The sequence below is a fragment of the Lichenostomus cassidix genome, chromosome 1Aa (genome assembly GCF_008360975.1).
Source record: "Lichenostomus cassidix isolate B80296 chromosome 1Aa, HeHo_3.0, whole genome shotgun sequence".
In the NCBI taxonomy this organism is placed as follows: Eukaryota; Metazoa; Chordata; class Aves; order Passeriformes; family Meliphagidae; genus Lichenostomus; species Lichenostomus cassidix.
Genome location: NC_139480.1, coordinates 5,395,836 through 5,415,694, shown reverse-complemented (window position 1 = coordinate 5,415,694; position 19,859 = coordinate 5,395,836). Strand labels below are relative to the sequence as shown.

The following is a 19,859-nucleotide window of genomic DNA, read 5'->3' as shown; positions in this document are numbered from 1 at the left end:
TAGATTAATATATCACAACATAAGATTAAGAACCCCAAGGAGCTGTTTGCTTAGAGAAATGCAGGAACAGGTGAATCCTGGAGAAGGCTGGAGGACAAGACAACCTGTGCCTAGCTGGAAACATTTGTTTTAAATCATGACAAGATCATTTGGTTTAATATTTATAACACAATTACGATGCCTTGTGCACATTGCCGGTATAATCTGATTTTACTTGTGACATCTTGCTGCAGTTGAAATTAAAGCCTTGTGGTAATAATTCAAAAAGCACATTTAGACAATCATTAATGGCAAGTACAAAATGGGATGTTTATTCAAGCACTTACGTGTCTCATTTTAACTTTAATTTGAAGTGGAATTCATTTCTGCAGTGTAAGGACTTCATGTTTCCAGTATATTAGTCCTATAATACCTCAGCAGTTGGGGTAGTGAAACTGGAAATATTTTAGCACTAAAACCAGTAAAAGATACAGCTAAGCATCAACATTGAGATTCCTGAACAAGAAGGTGGCTACTCTGTTGAATCCCATTTTTAATTTTTTTTTAAAATATATATATTTATGTATGAAGAATTGCAATTATTTTGCAAGGAAGATGAACAAAATCTTTGCTGACAGGTAGGCCTGATCACTGGTCACCACTTCAAACACATGGCAAAATTTCACCAGCATATTTGCTTGCACAACCACAGATAACAAGTGACAGTAAACCATAAAAAGAAATGTATCTCTTAAATGAAAACATCATATAAATCACACAAATGTGTACCAGTAGAACAAAAGGGTACATTACAGAAGGGGAAGTCATCACATATAGTGAAAATATCCATTTTTACAGCTTATCAATATAAACAAGTCAACTAATATACACTACACACCCCCGAAAGAAAGGCGAATATTTTTTCTCTGCCTTAGAATCACAAACAACTTGCAGGTATTACTATGCTTAAAGAAAACTGGTTTTCCTGATGAAATTTTTTTTTACATTATAAATTGTTTGAATTACTGCTTTAATCAGAGGATAGCAAAACCTCCCAAAACCATAAGCCCACTAAAACCCCCTGCACCTCAGAGCAAAACCAGTGTCAGAAATTACCAGTGGACTGAAAGCATCTTTTTTTAACTCACCAGGCATCTCTGCTAAGTGACAGATTACCATATCAGACTTTTTTTGTTTCCCTTCTCTCCACCCTTTTCTCTATCTGCATGATTACAGCATTTTATTGCATCCTCTGACAATATGTAGGCAGGTCTCTCTTCAAAAAAGTCCATTGCAGCCTGGGAGTCTTGTCTAGTTCTATTATTTTACAAAAAGCTTTCTCAGCATAGAAGAATTTGGTCTAAGCTGCTTTCCTGCTTTCCAAATGAAAATGCCTTAAGATCACAGCGTTTTTTTCCCCTCCTACCTCCAAGTTTCCCTCCTCTCATCCCTCAGGTGAAATGTAAAGCAAAAGCCAAACCACCTGCCATGGGTATAATTGCACAGCTGGAAGGAAGCCACAGCTGGGATTTTTCTCATCAGGTGCACAACTGTGCTGAGCCTCAAAGCGACTCCAACCCGTCGCTTTGAGCTGTGTGGGCTCTGCTGTGCCAGTATTTTGGTGTCATTCGTCTGCCTGTGGCATGCAGGGAGTGTTCTCCTCTCTGCACCCCCAGTTCTCAGTATCCCAGCAGTTTTCCTTAGGAAAAGGATCATGTTCTGGCTGCAAAGGTCGTGCTTCTTTCAGCACCTTCCAGACATCAATACGCAGATGATGTTTAGAGCAACTTGCTTACCTTGGTAATGTTCCAGATAACTCTGTGGCAGTCTCTCTGAAAGACACAAAGGGAGGAAAACTTAGTTTGTGTTTTAAACAGCTATAAAATTTTAAAGATGCCTTTACACTGCTTGTATTTTATAGGAGTGCAGACACACATCCTCAGCTCCGTACGCAGACGCGTCACTGGCGGATGAGATGCCCCCCTGATCATATACAAAAGAATGTGAAAAAACAGACGATGGAGTGTCATCTAAGAATCTCATCAGAATCAAGTTCTCTGTGGTACAATTACTCATTTTTTTAGGCGTAAAATTATCACTGTTTCAAATGCCAGCACTGTATGATCTTACATAGACAAAATGCATCACTGGGCCAATTTTCCAGTGGAAAATGTTATCTTTTTTTTTTTTTGTTCCGTGCTGCAGCAAAAGCAAGACATTAGACAGTTCTACAATCACGTTATGCACTGAGAAAATACCATGTTAATGTTAACATGGTAACATTATGCTGGTCTTAAACAATACTTATTTTCCAAATATGTGACTTTTCTTCCAATTTACTTGTCTGAAACACTTTTGTGGGTTTGCAATTTGTTTGATGGAAGCTGAGTGCGAGACAGTGAAAGTGGGCTAATGTAGTGGTCTGTCAGATTAAAGCACAATTAAATACATTACCATTACCTATGTACACAGTCCTTAAACTACATCCACTATTTGTCCCTTTTTCCCTCCCCAGCACGTTTGCCTAGACCTTATCCAAGCATCAGGAAAACAGCTGGATAGCTCCATTTCTCATTTGTCTCCTATACATAGGACCTTAAGATAACAGCAAGGAGGCATAAGTGGGTTAATTGTCTTACACTTGACCAGATGCCCATCTCATTCCACATTTTGCAATATGGAATATGTCCAATATGTAAATTTGCTACATGAAAAGTAACTGGTGAGTCCATATCCTGTTTGCTTCTGCTTAGATGCAACCTGCAAAATGTCACATCTGTAGGTGGAATTTATGGTATAGCACAATTCTCAGCATAATATTTTCTCATTATTATTTACAGCTTAGGAAGAGAAAATCCTTCCATTCACTTCTGCAGTTGGAGTGGAATCTTTTTTGTAAGGGGAGGTGGTAAGATAGGTCCCAAAATCTCTTTTGCCTTAACAATTTCCAAAACTATGGATCTAGTGATCTCTATGTATGAAGCCAACCCTATACATTTTTGTTGCAAGAGTATGAAACTTATATATACAGACTGAACCCCAAAGCCTAATTTATTAACGAATCCAAAGGAAAAAAAATAAAGAAATATATTTTTGAAGGCTCTTCTAGAGTTTTCCCATGCTCTGAAGTCACTTTTCTTGATGGGGCAACGACAGAGTTAATATATTAAAACCACAATAATTCAGAGCTCCTCTTTAGGCAATCTTTCTAGATCCCCCCTGCTTTTTGGTGGTGTATGAATTATGAGCAGCTATGAGGGTATAATTTTTTTTAATTATAAATTTTTTTTTTTTTAATTGGACATCCTACAGCGACACCCAGGCTTTTTCCTTAATGGCTACACTGGCAATTGCAGTCTCCTTTACAGTGTCAGGGGAGATGAAATGGCCCTCTAAACGTGCATGGCTTTGCATTTTCAGAGTCTCTATCTCCAAGCTGTGCAGTTTGCTGGGCACAGAAGGTTGCCTTAAACCTCCCAGTGCTTTGCTTCAAAAGGCACAGATCAGAACTGTGCTCAGTGGTTGCAAAGGAGATTAAGCAAGAAATAAAAAGATAGCTCACACCCTTTTCCTGCATGCACCACTCAGCAGCAGACCAGCAGATATTTAAGCCCCCTCAGAAAAAAGCAGTTCCCACCCCAGCTAAGGCAGACAGGTACATATTTATGAGGTGCCTGTGATGAACAAAGTCCATGATGTAAATGACATCAAAGGTGAGAGCCAGGAGCAAGAGGAAGTGAATGTAAAGAGATAAGAAAATGAAATTAGAGTGGAGCAATACATTCTCAGTTTCTATAGGGTTATTTGATACAGCTGTACATGTTAGATATTTTATTTTCATTAAACTCCTGCACATTAGTATCACACCACCTTATTTTCCAGGCCCTGCTCATGACTTACACAGTTCAAAGAACTAATATGATATTTTTTGTAACCTGTCAAAGAACCGAATCACTGAATGGTTCCAACAGTCAGGACTTTTCCCCCCTCCACCATTAATCCCAGACATCATCTCTTTTCATTGAAATGCTTTTTTTTTTGAAGGAAAGAAGCCGGATCTGGGCATCTCTTTGTTTCTTCTTCTAAAGGGGCTCCGTAGCCTTTAGCTACCCATTACTGTTCTAATAACAGAATAGCACAAACCTTATTGCTCTAGGATATGGCAGCACATTTTATAAAATAGCAGTTGCTCATCCAGCTTAAAGAGACAACCAGGCAAATCGTGGGTGGGTACTGCAGGAAGCATCAAGAAGCAGAATCATGTAGGTTTAAAAGAGGATGTTAAACTGGAACCACACTGTCAGCTTCTCAGCAGAGCAGTGAGTGATTGGTGCATCTAAATTTCTAAAGATTTTCATTCTTGTTAAATAACCCTCTCTACAAGAGATGTTAGCATTGTGAGAACAATTATTAAGTAGTGATGTAATGGTAAAAAAATCTGAATGTGATCAGAATGGTAAACAAAGACACTTCAGGTCTTTAACATATACACTTTTAATGTAATTAATTGTGTTCCCAATTTCACATTTGGTCAGATCAAATTCCATTTTTAAGCACAAATATGTAAGGTAGTGGTTTTTGAAGTGCAGATCCAACTCAAATAAATGTCAAACTCACAAATAAAAGAGGATAACTCTGATTACCTTCCAACTATATAAAGATTTCACTGCTTCTCATCAAGTCAGTAAACACTTATACCTTAAAAACGAATTAACGCCCCTTTAGATTATGAAACTTAAAATATTATTTTCCCAGAAAACAAAACCAATTATCCCTCCCATGCCATTGGAAAGCAATGGTACATGGACTGCTGAAGATGGTTAATGTCCATGGTAAGTGTTCCTATAAATATCAGGAATTGAAACACTGCTCTATAAATATATTTCATGGGAGTTTAAAAAAGAAAATCTTTTGGAGCAAATTACTCATCAAGAAAACCCTTAAAGTTTATTTAAAGATAATAGATACTCATTCTGAAGTCATTCAAGAAACTGAAACTAGACTTGCCCAACCAATTTTCAGACCCCTAGAACTCCCCAAAGACACACACAATAAATATAACTCAGAATTTACAGTATCTGCAGGAAAAAAAATCTTGGATAAAAACAAGAGGATAATACTCAAAGGGAGAATATAAGACCATGTATTTTTGCATCCTGCCTATGGTATGAAAGGATGACCTTGAAAAGGAGTGAGGATGGAAACTTGAATGCTTTGTCAGAGCTGCCCTGAATTCCACTGAAATCAGCTCCTATGCAAATGGGGTGAGCTAATGCACAGCAGCGCTAAGACCAGGAGAGGACAAGGCTGAAGACCCTGGAAAAGCTGCTCCATGGAGGGTGGCATTGTGGAAGAGCAGGGGCAGCATTTCCAGGAAGATCCTTTACAATTTCCAAGCATTTTGTGTTCAGCTGCAAAGGATAGATTTGGGGTAACATGGAAAATGTAGGTGCTGTTGAAACCAGGGGGGTGCTGTGTGGGAGGTCTAAACCCCAAAATGTTACACCCTCCCATGGGGTCTTCCAAAGAAGCAAAATGGAGGTTTATAAATTGTTTCTGAGACCTGTGAGGAGCTTTGACCTACTGCAGAGGCTCTGCACTCTCGAGAGGACCATGTAGCTCTTATCAAAGCCCAGAGAGCCAGTGTGGGTGAACCAAGCACCACACATGCATGTTGTCATTTCTCTCTACAGGCTGAGAAATCCTTCCTGTAGGATTGGAGTAGGATGTATACCAAAGCAGAAAAGTATAAATATTTTAGTCAAAGCCTTACAGTGAAGTGGAAGTGGGAAGATCTGCATAAAGATCAGCAAACAGACTTTACTGCCTAATAGTTCTGTTTAAAGAGAGTTGTTCAGGAAAACTCTTCATAATATCTGGAAAGTGTTGTGTTTGTATTAAATGTTTTGTTCACTGAGAAATCATATGGTGCTCTGCTCTCGGAGGCTGACTGGCAGCTGTTGCTACCCACCTACATGCAGGATTTGGCACAGCACAGCGCTGAAGTTTGACTCTGCAACATTTCTCAGAGTTTGTCCAGAGAAGCTGTGGCTGCCCCATCCCTGGAAGTGTCCAAGGCCAGGCTGGACAGGGCTTGGAGCAAGCTGGGATAGTGGAAGGTGTCCCTGCCCATGGCAAGGGGCTTGGAATGCGATGATCTTTAAGGTCCCTTTCAACCCAAACCATGTGATGATTTTTGCTGTGTTTCCGCAGAGATGTAAACTGAGGCACAGGAGACAGGGCAGGTTTTAAAGGGCAGCTGAGGTCATCTGATGTATGCTGGGCTAAATGCACACCAGTAACCTGAGCAAGTGTCGAGTTCAAACCATATCAGCCAAGACTACACTTACAAATAATTTTTTAGTTCTGCAGGATCATGACCCTTAGTGATTTGGAAGCTTAAGGTCTCCATCGAGAACAACTTTTTTTCTGAAAAGGGAAGCATATGGATTCTAGCTAAGCAATCTGTCAGGGTGCTGGGGAAGATGCAAAAAAAAAAGGCAGCAACACATTCCCGCAATCGTGTTACTGTTCTTCCTTTTTCCATCTCACACTTTGGGGAGAGGATAAAGCCCGCCTACGGCACACAAGGCACATGAGGATAAGGGCAAAGCTGGAGAAGGGATCTGTAGGGTGTGCTAATAAGAATGCAGCACAAATGCAAGCAGAAGAGCTCCAGGATGCTGAACAGGGGATTCTTCCAGTTTGGAAAGAGAAGTGTCCAAATCCTGAGGTCTTGGTTTTAGGCATTAGAGCCAGCAGTCAACATTTCAACAAGGAGGGTTAAAACGTCCTGTCTTCTCCAGGACAGGTGAACATGATCCCTTTGATTCCCTGGGATGTTTAGAAACAGTAACTTCTATTACTTGTGCTCATTTTCCTTAAAGCACAAAAAACCCCAATAGGTTAAGCTGATGTTTCTGATTTGGGTGAAATATTCAAATCTTCACTAAATAGAGTCCCACAACTGACACAAACATTGATCTTACTGGAAGGGATATATTTGTAAACAGAAAAAAGTACATGTTGAAGAGAAATGAGGTATTTTTGATGATCACTTGAAAAGTTATGGGTCTTTTTCCAGGAATATTCACTGTGGGCATAACTGGATAATGCCAAGAGTGCTGATGTGTGTAACAAATTACAACAATATTCATAACTAGGAAGTTCTGCATGAATTATTTCCAAATATTTCATAACCATGAGTTGTTCTTTCCTCTGCCCCAGGGGCAAATCTGACTTGCCAGAACAAACAACTCACCTGATGCTTTTGACCACTTTTTCCTGGCTGTGCCTCCACACAGAAACCACACCACTCACTGAGCTATACAAGAAAGTCAGGGTAGGGAAGGCTCCAAAAGTTGTTATTGAACAGCACCCCTCAACCAGACCACCAATAAAGATTTTTAATTGTAGGCTTCATGATTGCAGACACGTTCTCTGCTCCTACACATGCATCAGCAAGGTGGCAAAAGACAACCACTAATTGTCAGTATAAAGCAGAACTGAAGAGAAGTTTACAAAGGGATAAGAAGGATTTTCCATTCAAAGCAGGGGAGAGGAGCTGAAGAGAAACTTTAAATTAGCTTTAAAAGGAAGTTTGTATCAGGAGGAATATAATTACCTTCTTGGAGTCTCACCAAGACTTGGGAGTCAATGCCTCTACTCTTGCAGAATGGTGCAGTGGGGTTTTTAATGACCACAAATGCTTAGGACATTGATTTCACGTTCCAGGTGAAAAATGGCACCTCCAAAGACACATTGTTGTCTCTGCTCTTCCTAAAATCACATTGGGGACTGCATCTGCCTTGACTTGGAAGAATTAATAGTGTTTATTGAAATACCATTGTGAGACACAAGATATTTCACTGGTCTTAAATTGGATAGTTTCTCAGATTTGTTAGTGTGCGGCAACATAAACTGGCTACATTTGGATAAAATATAGGGTTTAAATTCTGAATTCAGTCTTGCTACAATTAATTTGCTAGATTTCAGACAAGGCTTTGTTTTCTCTATATTACATGCATTTTAGATATCTTTTTGGTAGAATTGCTCCCTATGACAACCAGAGATCAAAATGGTCAAAGCCAATTTAATCTTTTAAAACATTTAAACTATTAAAAACTATCAAGATTTCAAACTGATACTTCTGTAAGTATTTTATCTTTCACACAGTAAGCAGCAAATAAATATGATGCCATTTTAAAGCTTCACACCGAGCTTAGCTACCTAACAAGGATCACACATTTGCAGCAGAAATTCTGCATAAACAGTCTCTGAATGTGCTATTTAAGTACAAGCTAAATACTCTTTTTTTAGGAAGTGATGTAACAAGTTCATATGTAAAAATCTATTTCTATGCAAGCTGACATTCTGCAAGATTAGCTGACTGAGATAAAGGACATGAGCAAACATGCTTGTTGTTTTCTTCCACGATTATTTTTAAAAGCCGCATTTTTCACTATTCTAAATTTGCTACTTCTGAATTTTTTATTCCCCTTTAGGTATGAGGAAAGAAATTTCTATGTATTCAGTGATAACCACCTGCCACCAAAACTGATCCAGTCCAGTGTACATCTAGTGTACAAATAATAGCCCAAATAAAGTCTGCCCTCATCATTGTGACAATATTTTATATATTCTGTAAAAAATTAAAATTTGATTTAACCTTCACCCCATCATCTTGGAAAACAGCATTATTATAATTTACAATTTATAGCATAATTCAGGCCAAATTTTCACTCCTTGCAATTTAACTATAACTCCCAACTAAGATCTTGGCCCCTTGTCTAGCTACCCACCAAGGACATCAGATGAAACTTCTCTCTCATACCTCTTTTGCTCTGTTATTAAAGAGCAAGATAAAAATTATTAGGTGGAAAAGACACAGCAGTGTCCATTTTAGAGACTGGTAATGGGGGCATGGATGGGATGCAATTCAGCCAGGGTCATCAGGGAGAAATGCCAGGGCATGGAGAGGAAATGAAGAAAAATCCCACTCTGGTGCTTTGTTTGAGGATCAGACCGTGCCTTCATGGATGTGGCTGTTGCCATGTGTTTTCTCAGGCAAGTGTTGCATTTTGAAAGCTAACGGCTTGGAAATGGACAAAAAAAGCACCATGGGTACAGGATTTAGCTCTCTAGGACACAGCAAGCAGCAGGAAGAGCATGGGGGAGAATCCACCATGGTACCAAGTCCAACACCCTCACCCTGTTAGCACAGGAAGAGAAAGAAGTGATGCACAGGCAACTGCCTCAGGGAGCTCTGTAGGAGGAAAATACCCTCTGTCTCTCTCCAAAATGAGAAGAAAGATCATCCAAAACAGAGCAGATGTTCCTCCCCATATGCTCATTGAACCTGCTGTAATCTCCCAGGGTAGAAAATCTCACACATTTGGTATTTGACTGACCTGTAGCTCATCCTGCACTGCCACTGGTGCAGTGAAACTTTACCACCATCTCTTCTCACTGCGCCAAGGAAAGGAGGGGAATCACACCCAAAATCTCAGCAGCAACTTCAGGTCAAACCTAGTTGTACGAATATAGAAATGCAAGAGAATTCTGTGTGCTAATTCTGTAGAAGAATTTTGGAGCAATAAAATGGTTTTGGCTGGAAGGTCATCCCATGGGCAAGGAACCTTCCACTATCCCAGATTGCTCCAAGCCCCATCCAACCTGGCCTTGAACTCTTCCAGGGATGGGGCAGCCACAGCTTCTCTGGACAACCTGTGCAAGAGCCTCACCACCCTCATAGGAAAGAATTTCTTCCTAATATCTGATATAAATCCACCCTGTTCAGTTTAAATCTGTTACAACCCTCCCCAATGAAGAGTCCCTGCTTCTCTTTCTTGTAGATCCTTTCTGGTACTGGAAGGTGCAATAGAGCTGTGTGGAGCCTTCTCTTCTCCAGGCTGAGCAACCCCAAGAAGTCATACATTCACCGGTCTGCATGAGATACATGGAGAAAGATAGAGAAATTATTCAAGTTCTGTAGATGGTGATGGCCTAGATTATTTCCTTAGTTTCTGACATGTAGTACAGGGCTTCGGGGTCTTCTGATATTTCAGAGTTTGTCATACTTGTGTAGGGTGAGAGGCCCAGTTAGGTGTACAATTTGCACAAGTGTTCTTACAATGAGCCATTGCTTGGATCAAATGTTGATGTCTTCAGTGATGAATGCCAAAAAGAAAAAGCCACTCTAACAACTGTTTTCTGTTGAATGCCCACACTTTCACTCTTCCTGCCCATATTCCCCTTGCAAATCTCACAGTGCCAACAGTTCAAAACCCTGGTCTTCCCTGGTGTCAGATGGTTTCACTAACATTCATAAACTACAAGTCACTCAAAAAGTTAGGAGGCTTTATTTAAACTTATTGCAGAGAAGTAACTCTTGATTCTCCTCCAAGAAATGCCAAGCTTGGAAATGGCATCTCCTCCTGGTCTCAAAATACTTTACTGAAGCTAAACAACTTGGATACTTCAGCTATTATGTATTCAAATAGTTACTCATTTTCTTACCCAATGCAGACTGGGCTGAGACAGGCATTTGGGAATCTCTGAAGTTTTGTGGAGCTGAAGGACTTCTAGAGCAAAGTACTAAGGTATAGATACCTTGGGAGAACTAACAGAAGTTAGGAAGGGGATGGTCTTGTTTGCCCAATTCAGGATGCAAAAATACAGGAATGGCATTGGCAACTACCAGGGAATAGTAAAACAAATCTAACCAACAAACCAAAAGGAAACCCCAAAGAAATAAACAAACAAACCAAACCAAAACAAAAAAAACCCTCCCAGTCAAAAACAAAACCACAAAAAACCCAAAAAAACCCCAACCAAACAAAAAAACCCACAAAGAACCAAACAAAACCAAACAACAACAAAATAAAACCCAAAACTCACAAAACTCCCCAAAACCCCAAACAAACAAACACAAAACTCCCAAAATACCCCCCAAAACAAGAACCCCCATGAAAATCCCACAAATCTCCAGGCTTTGGGTGGGGGGCAGGCTCTTCCCACTTTCACTTTTGATAGGGGTGCACTCTTGCTGTATTTTTCCACTCAGAAAGAGCAAATTCCAGAAATCCCACAAGGTTAGCTCCTGCTGAAGTTCCACACTGCAGGAGGGATGCTGAGCATGGCCACACACTGTACCATGGGCAGATGCAAACCCCCTGCCTACACTGCCAGCTATGGAAACAGAAACCAGCTCTGAAAAATGTGCCACTACCTTTACCCTTCCTCTGGAAAAACATCCAGTGGTTTTGGAAAAGCCTCTTCTTTAGCAGGGTTTTCATCAGATGGATACAGGAATTACTTAAAACAGCTTGTCTACATGGAATATGAGTATAGCTAACATTTCCTTCAGACATTTGTCCACATTGTCTTTTCATCCACCTGCTGGAATAGTTACTTCCTTTTTCTAGTTGTTAGTCAAGGGTAAATTTACTTCTTAGCTCCTTTCTGTCCTGACATCTCCTCCTCGTAATCCAAAATACGATGATGCCAGGGTGAAACGTGGGATGGAATAGGAAAAATGTAGAAAGGATTCTGAGTAAGCCTGCCAGCCAGGAGTCTGTGTCCCATTAGCTGCAGTTCAAAATAGTCCTCATACTATTTCCATAAATACTGCAGTATCTTCTGGAGTATCTCAGCACAAACTGCAACAGATGTTGGAAGCTATTATTTCTTCATTCTTGCTCATTTGTTGTTCATCTGTTATTTTTTGCCTCTTTTTTTTTCCCTCTTGCCACCTGTCCTCCCACAAATCAGAAATGTTTAAAAAAACAGTCAAGTTTTGTTCTTACTGGTCTGTCTACCACTGCCCAAAATTAATGGGACAGGAGAAGAAAAGAGATTAAGATCTAACTCCCTGTCTTATTCCTGACCTTAAAAGGATGGGTTGAGTTTATTTTTGACAACTCTAACCAGAGAGAATAAATCTGCTGAGCTGTCCACCTCAGGAAATTGAAGTACACAAGAACCATTGTTCTCTAACAAGTTCATAAATGTTACTGAACAATATATCGATGGTGTTGTGAAATTATGATATAAAGTGTTTTAAAGTGTAAGTTACCAGTGATACAAATATACAAGCAAGCCCTTTTCTCCCCAACCACATCCAAACCAGAAGATGTTAAGATAGTTCTTTAATGGCAAAAACTATTAGGCTGCAATATGTAGCAGGTTCATCTATTAATCATCAGACCATTTATGTTCTGTAATTCTACCACAGTTAAATAACATGGACTACTAAGTACCTGAATCGGCTATTAGCAACCATTCCTGCTCATTAAAACTCACTTATTTAGACTTTAGCAATGGTAAATGTAACCAGCCCTGGAGGAGTGTCACAGTGCTTGGAAATGGCACATTAAGCTTCATTTACCCAGCTACACTCGAAGGCAGAGGGGGAAGGGAAAAATACAGTGACGGTCCATAACAAAGCTCAGAAGCTTTTTGAAGCTGCATTAAGAAAATGACAAATCTTACAAAGAGAGCCATAAAGCTTCCTCAAGTACAACAGTTCGGCAAGGAGCTATTTATCATAGTTTGTTGAAAAGACTCCTACATTTGATACTATTGGACTGTGAGAGATGATTATTAAATGTAATTACAGAAATAGCACAGAAATAATAGTTTATTGCAGAGCATAAGCAACACTATTAACAAAGAGGAGTGGGGAACATGTTCAGCATTTGCAATTGTATCATTAGGTTTTCTGGGAACACATACACAAATGTATACACATTTGATTCCATGTTGGCTCCTACTAACCAGAATTATCCTTCAAGAAATTCTGATCTGGGTCAATGCATCCATCTATACTTGGAGTGAGAAAACAGGAGCCAAAGTGGTTTGCTATTTGGGTGTCAGCTTTTATTCCTTTCCTACTTAACACAGATTTACTAAAAAACAATCACAGCCTGCTGTCAAGAAATACTGCTCACATTTGCTTATTAGCAGCCCTGTAATAGATACATTTTTTGCTACAGTGCTGCCATTTGAAGTGAATGATTTATTTAGAACATGCCAGTTATCATGAGATTCTCCATGCAGTAAAACAACAAGTTTTGATTTCTTATTGCTACCTGCAGGAATGAGTTTAATTTTTATTATACCTACACCTCGACATGTTTGCTTGTGTACCCAGCCATCAATTTTACCTTTTCTTTTTTCTATGAGTGATTTCACCCAATTTCTTAATGCTGTTTTTCACTCTGCCACTCACTTCTTGTATGTTATTGTCCCTCTTGGTGAAAACCCTTTTCTTAAAAACCATGCAGTTCTTTCAGAGAGCCTTCTCTGCTGATTTGGGGTAGGCATCCACCCTTTTCCCAAACTACAAAGCCTAAAAAATTTAGAAGCACAGCTTCTTACAGCTGGGGCTAGTTTGTGCCTGCAAGCAGGGCAAAAAAACAACCCGTTCTCAGCAGTTCAAAAGATCCCTTCTGGTCCACCAAGTTTTAGGCTAAATTAACTCTGCTGCTGGCCCAAGACTGAAACATTTTGCAAAACTCTGTTTTGGAAAGAAGGCATTCAGTGACAGATGGGCTTTATTTATTTTTGGGTAAAAGGAACAGCTTAAAACAGGTTGGGAACATGGGAGAGCATCCTGGCACATCAAGACAAAGGCTGAAAGCATCTGACGTACTAAAGAGATGCGGAAATTACCGTCACCAGACCACGCGCACGTTCATCGATAACGTGGTGCACACTGACCCCTGCTCTTTCAGTAATGATCTGTTTGGGAGCAGGAAACACAGAGAGTAGTTTTGAAGCTCAGCAGCCTCCTTTAAGCATCTGTACTCCCTCTTTAGTTCACTGTGTAACGACAGCTTAATGTTTTACAGGCAAGGCTGCACTCAAAAACAGGAGCACTCAGCTGAAAGAAAAATGTGAGGCTGTAAATCAGGTGCAGGAGAAGAAATCAGAGTCTACCTTTAGGCATTCGCATTTCTGGATTTTGTTCAAAGCAGCGTTTTCACATCGTCTAAAGACTCACGGGTTACATTTTTGAGGGGTTTGAATCTAAAAAAACTTGTGGATAGATTGCTAAAAAAGATTTTCAACCATGCTGCAGAATCCTCGGGAGCTTGGTACTGATGATATTGAGATGCTTAAGACAAAAATCCCGCTAGCCATCTATCTGCATCAGGAGATACATAAGGGCATTTAAGAAAATCTCCCCTGGTCACACCACATCACTGGTGTAAAAGAAAACAAGTTTTCCTTTTGAAGGTTTTTGACTAGTTTACAACAGACAAATTGCTGCTGCAGCACTTCCCAACTGACAATTATCTTGCCATAATAGCCGTAAAAATAAAATAAAATAAAATCAACATGGAAGGAATTCGAAGTAGAAGACTTAGATTATACATAACTATATTTATAAAACTGCACCTCTGCTCAAAGTTGCTCTGCACACTGCATGTATGCCAGGATCTCTTAATCTGCTGCTGATGTGCTGCATATTGCGGTCGTGTGCAATTACAGTTAGCTATAATTAAGAACAATTACTGCTTTTATTTCTCCACTTGTTCTTTAAAAAGCACAGTTGTAATAAAACTTCCCCCCCCCCTTTTTTAAAGGTGAATATAATTATACATCCCTATAACATCTCAAATAATTAGTTTCTTCTGGAACAATTTTCATTTTAACTGTCAGATCTGCCATCTATAGTCAATAGAACATATTGTAAAAAAATTCTATTATTAACCTTTTTTCACCCCGTAAATCTGCAAAAGAACTTGAAGGAATTGAGGAATTCATTGCTTGAACATTGAAGGACTAAATCCAACTAACACCCCTTCCCCAGCAATACCTTCTTAATCATGCTGAAACTATTATTATTATTATTATTATTATTATTATACTAGCTAACTATAACAATAATAAATTAAAGCTGGATATAAAAGGTATTTGGCATCTCTCTATATTTTATATGCTACTTTCCAGCCCTATTCTCATAAAAGAATCTCTCTACTGTATCTTTGTTTAGAATCTTCCCATGATTACTAACCATGCAGACTGCAGGGAAAAGTAATTAAGTTTAATAGAAGCCACCCTCATTTTTGAAGCTGCCCTCAATTTATGCCATAGAAGGAGAGTAATTAAATTTAATGCGTGCCACAGCTTTTAAATGAAGATATGGCATGTAAAATTCTCTCACTCTGTAATGTGTCTTTTCTGAACGCTGCAAAATAAGTGTTGTGATGCAAAAAGATAACAAACTACAACCACCAAGTCATGTTAGGTTTTCTTTTTCTACTGGCCATCTCTTCCAGAGGGGGAAGACTTTGTGTAGATTAAGAATAATGTAATCTAAATCACTGGAATTGGGAAGCCTGCAGTGGCTTATCCATCCTTTGCCCACGTTTTCTGCTTTGATTGACTTTAGATGAAACTCCTGCAGCAGGATCCACCTTTTGTATGTTTTTAACAAATGTAACAGGTTTCCAACTGCAGCACAGACCTCTAGCATGGACATTGTTTACCACAAAGATCCTCCCCCAAAATAGCTGCAGCAGAAGCAGGGACTAATGACATTTACTTCCAGACAAAGCCACAGATCTCCCATGTATGACTTCAGTCTGCAAATCACCAGAGTTAAAAAAACAATGAAATTAGATAAGGCTCAGTTATTTTCCCAAACAACAGTCTTCCTATTTTACATAAAAATTCAAATTACAAACCAGGACTAATGCAAATATTTCACCCTTACAAAAGAGGAACTTACTGAATGAGGAGCTCTGAGACTGAAAGAGAGTAATTTCCGTACCCCAGCTCTGCAGACTCTCTCTATATGGATAAATAAATGTTTCCTTGCAGAGAATAACAGAAGCTTCATCAACTGATTTAATAAAAAACAGGGAATTTGAAGGCTTGAATTACTGTGCAAAAGGGAATATCGATGCCTGACAGTCTTTGTTCAGAAGGTTAGACTGACATACTAAACTTATAATTAGTTCACAAAAGAGCTTCCAAAATTCTTCCACACAGCCTCCTCTCCTGAACACACTTTAGAACCTCCTGCTAGGCTTGAACAAAACTTCTGCACTGAAACTGAGACCAGATTTGAAAAGACAAAACCTGAGACATTAAAAAAAATCTTTGGGTCCAGAGGCTCCCTCAAAAGACAAGGGAATGGATAAAGCGAGAAAGAATGGAAAAGTAGGGGGAAAAAAGTAGAGAGAATGAACAGATCTTCTATTTAAATTTTAGAACTCATCACAAATCTGCCATGTGCAGAGAGGGGTTGAATACTCGATTTTAGCAGTGTAGAGAACTGACTCCTCTATCCCTGCTGCAAACGCAGCATTGCAGGAACCTGCTGCACGCAGGTGAGACTCACACACATTTCATTTTGCATTCACTTCTTTACCAGATTATCAAAGGTGAACACCCATAATTGTAAAAAAGATGCAACCAGGGTTTCATGTCTGTCTATCTCCCTGACAAAGCCCATGATCCTACATCCGTTAATTCACAGACTGTTCAACAGGCAGATCCACAATCCAAATCTTGAAGCCTCTGCTAATACAAATTGCAAGCAATTTGAGAAAAAGAGACTGAATCTGTAGCTATTTTTAGTTTGGAAGAAAGAAGATATTTGTTTATCCATACCATGACTAAAAAAAGTTGGATTTTTTTTGTTTTGTTTTAAAGTAACAAAATAGTGGCAAAATTGCTGTTTAAATTCTAATTTTTACTCAATTATATATTTAAGTGATCCTACCAGATGCTGGAACTAAAGCGATATGATTTTGCTATATTTATATCTAAGCTGCAAAACATTTCAACATTTACAAAGAGAAGAAAGTTCTCTGCTAATGCCAGGAGAAGAATAAATTCAAATGCCATTGCACATGATGGCTCTTAATAGCTGGCATGAGGAGAGAAGAAATGTCTCTATAACAACAGGATCAAGGAAACGTGTGTTGCAAATATCACATCACAACAAGAAAATTTTATATAAGGGATTGTGGAGTGTGCTAACATGAGGGCATAACATCCACATGCTCTCAAATGCTTGGGATGGATACAAACCAAGGCAAGCAGTGGTCTATTTCCTCCTCTCCCCTAGTCTGAAATGCCTCTTCCCATCCAAACCACCTGCTGTTCATGCCTTCTGCTTTTCTCACACATTTCCCAATCAATACTTCGGCCCTTCTGCTGCTGGCTACCAAAAAGACAACTCCCACTCTCCTCTAATATGCCCTCAGGAGCCTCAGCAGAAACGTGGGTTGTGGACTGGCTGGCCAGAAGATTAGGGATAAAAATTAAACCAAACACAAAATCAAATCTTCAGGAGCCTCTCTCCTCAATTCCTACCCGCAGTGGTTGCTAGGCTTAAAATACCACCCCCATCCCTCTTCTCATCCTCTCTTTGAAGTCTCTGGGTCTTGTGGGGTCCTGCTGCAATTGGCAAGTGCTCCAAATGTTGGTGGGATGCTGCTCAGGCTGTGCTGCCAGAGCAGCAAGGCTACCCCAGGGCACCGGCATGCGCCACTCAACTGGTTAAAAATTGAAACAGAGCAAACGGGAAATTTTTTAACAAATGCTTCGAGATTATGGAGCACACGTTACAGCTGTAACCACCTACAGTTCCCTCCTACAGAACAGAAACACTGACAGCAAAAGCCATTCACTGCAGAAGCTGAAAAATAACAAAAAATGCAGCAGTAAGGATGAAATTGAAGGCTGTAGGTATTTTCTGCAAGAACTCCTGCAAAGAAAGAGGGGAAGTTTGCAAGACACAACAGAAAAGAAAACACAGTCTTGGTTTGCAAGATCATGAGATGTGCCAGGACTGGTGTCCAGACCTGCACTAGTTATAGTGTTCATCACCCATTCTCACTCAAGGAGGAAATTATATTTTACTGTAAAATGGTGCAATAGTGGGTGGGAAGGGAAGGACAGCCTCTTCTTTTCGTTATTAAAAATAGCTAAACTAGACAAAACCTCAGATAACCTCAGTTAAAAAATTTTCCCAGTCTCTGAGGATAATGGAGAAAAGAGCAGGGATTCAATGTGCCATTCAGCAGGGAGAAGGGCTGAGCCTTCTGAAATGCTCTTGAAAAAGGAAAAAAAAAAAGATAAAATAAAAGCAAAAGTATATGCTTTCCACCATGGAACTAATTTTTTGTGTTCACTACTTGCAGCGATCATTCAGCTCTATGGATCAAAAAAATCCTACTGCTACCAATGTGCGTGGTCAGTCAGCAGGATATTCTGTTTCAAATATAAGATCTGAAGTTGTTTCTTTGATTTTTTTCAAAAGTGCGACATAATTTTCCCCCTCTCCCAGTGCCAATCATGTTCAGGTAAATGTTACAGCTTCTGCAAGTGCAAATTAAAGACAATTATAACCTGGCTAACCTACCCCGTCATTAAAATGCCTGGCACAACTCATTTGCCCGTGGAGTGGAGATTTGCTGCTATGATATTCACTTGAGTAGGGAAATGCTCATCTTTAGATGCTGTGGACATGCTGATTGCTCTGATCAAAGAAGGCAAAAATGGAAGTGCTTATTTGCCCCTCCAGGAAACAGCACTGCAGTATAAGTGGAAGAATTTATTGTCATGTCATTTATTAGTCACTAATACCATTTGAGGAAATAGCTTCCATCTGTTCCAAAAATAGCATCACAACGCATGTATGTTTAGGAAAATTAAAGATGCATCTTTCTGATACCAGGTGCTTGCAGTGACCACACCAGCTGCACGAGGGAAAAAATAGGAGTTAAGGGTCTTAATAGACACACCTTAGGGGGTTCTGCACTTCCAACTGGTATTAGGGATTCCTTATATGTGAGATCCAACTTAAGTCATCGCACCTCCATGGCAGGTGGAAATTGGGTGCAACTCACAGAGCTGTAAACAAATCAATGCCAAAGAGAAAAGTACTGAGAAGAACGAAAATAACAATCAGCAGAAGTCCTTTAAAAGCATTCTCAAATGCAGAGAACAGAAACCGCCAGCCCAACCCTCCTGTCCACAGCAGACAGCTCAACAACAGCTTATTTCCAGATGGGGAGTCTGTATTAGTGAGAACTCCCTCCAGTTGCTTTATATTATATATAAATTATAGTCTCTTTGTGCCAGAAGCAACTCTTTTTGTTGCATTTACAGGCAGCACAGAGCACAGTTACAGCTTTGAGGTGATGCTGTAAATGTTTCAATAGGAAAAAATACCCAGAACCAAACAAGGAATGTTTCAATAGAAGTAAAAATTTCCTTATTGAAGTTTTACCGTATTTAAAATCTTTACTTGTTTAGATTTAAAACTTTATAATAGAGACAAAAGGACAGGGACCTTTTTTCCCTCAGCTCAATTCTTCAAGAAGGAGGGGAATCAGAGCAGCTCTGCCATCCTGCTGAGAGGTGCAAAGTTTTCTTAGATATTATTAGCTTATGGAACCATGGGCAAAGCTCCTCATATACAGAGGGTGTGGGAGGTGTGGAGTGCACTGGCCTATTTGGACAATTGGGACATATCAGATGAATGAGTTGCAACCACCTGAAATCCTTAATAAAGCCCTGCTATCCAAGGGCTGGCTGTATTCTCTTACTTTTGTGGACCAGATTGCCATCAGTGAAATTTGAGCCAGAAGACAAATCCCACAAACAAAACCCCCTTTCCTTTTCCATTGAAACATGACCTTTTCATTTCACAAAATGTGTGTCAACTTAAATCTTGTCAGCCCGACCCCAATCTGTCCTATTTCCCGATTCTGTGGAGCTCTTTGCAGAAGCCATTGCCACCCCAGGCTACCATCTCGTCAGATCTCATAAGTGAAATGGGGCCAGGTCTTTCCAGGACTGCAGGAGACACCTCTGAGGGAACCCCAGATGCTTCAGGAAGTTCTTGGTGGTGA

At 39.7% G+C, this 19,859-nt stretch overlaps 1 protein-coding gene across 2 annotated transcripts in view; it reads right to left on the bottom strand.

Annotated features, from left to right (window-relative positions):
- The window catches only part of CELF2 (CUGBP Elav-like family member 2), a 543,197-nt gene that overhangs the window by 304,136 nt on the left and 219,202 nt on the right, over positions 1-19,859 (bottom strand). For both annotated transcript variants that reach the window (XM_085082623.1, XM_085082595.1), the window contains one exon: positions 1,776-1,811. Coding sequence is in view for 1 of the 2 variants with exons in the window: in XM_085082595.1 (XP_084938721.1) it covers positions 1,776-1,811 (36 nt within the window). In the remaining variant the exon portion in view is untranslated. The remainder of the gene's footprint in view (positions 1-1,775; positions 1,812-19,859) is intronic.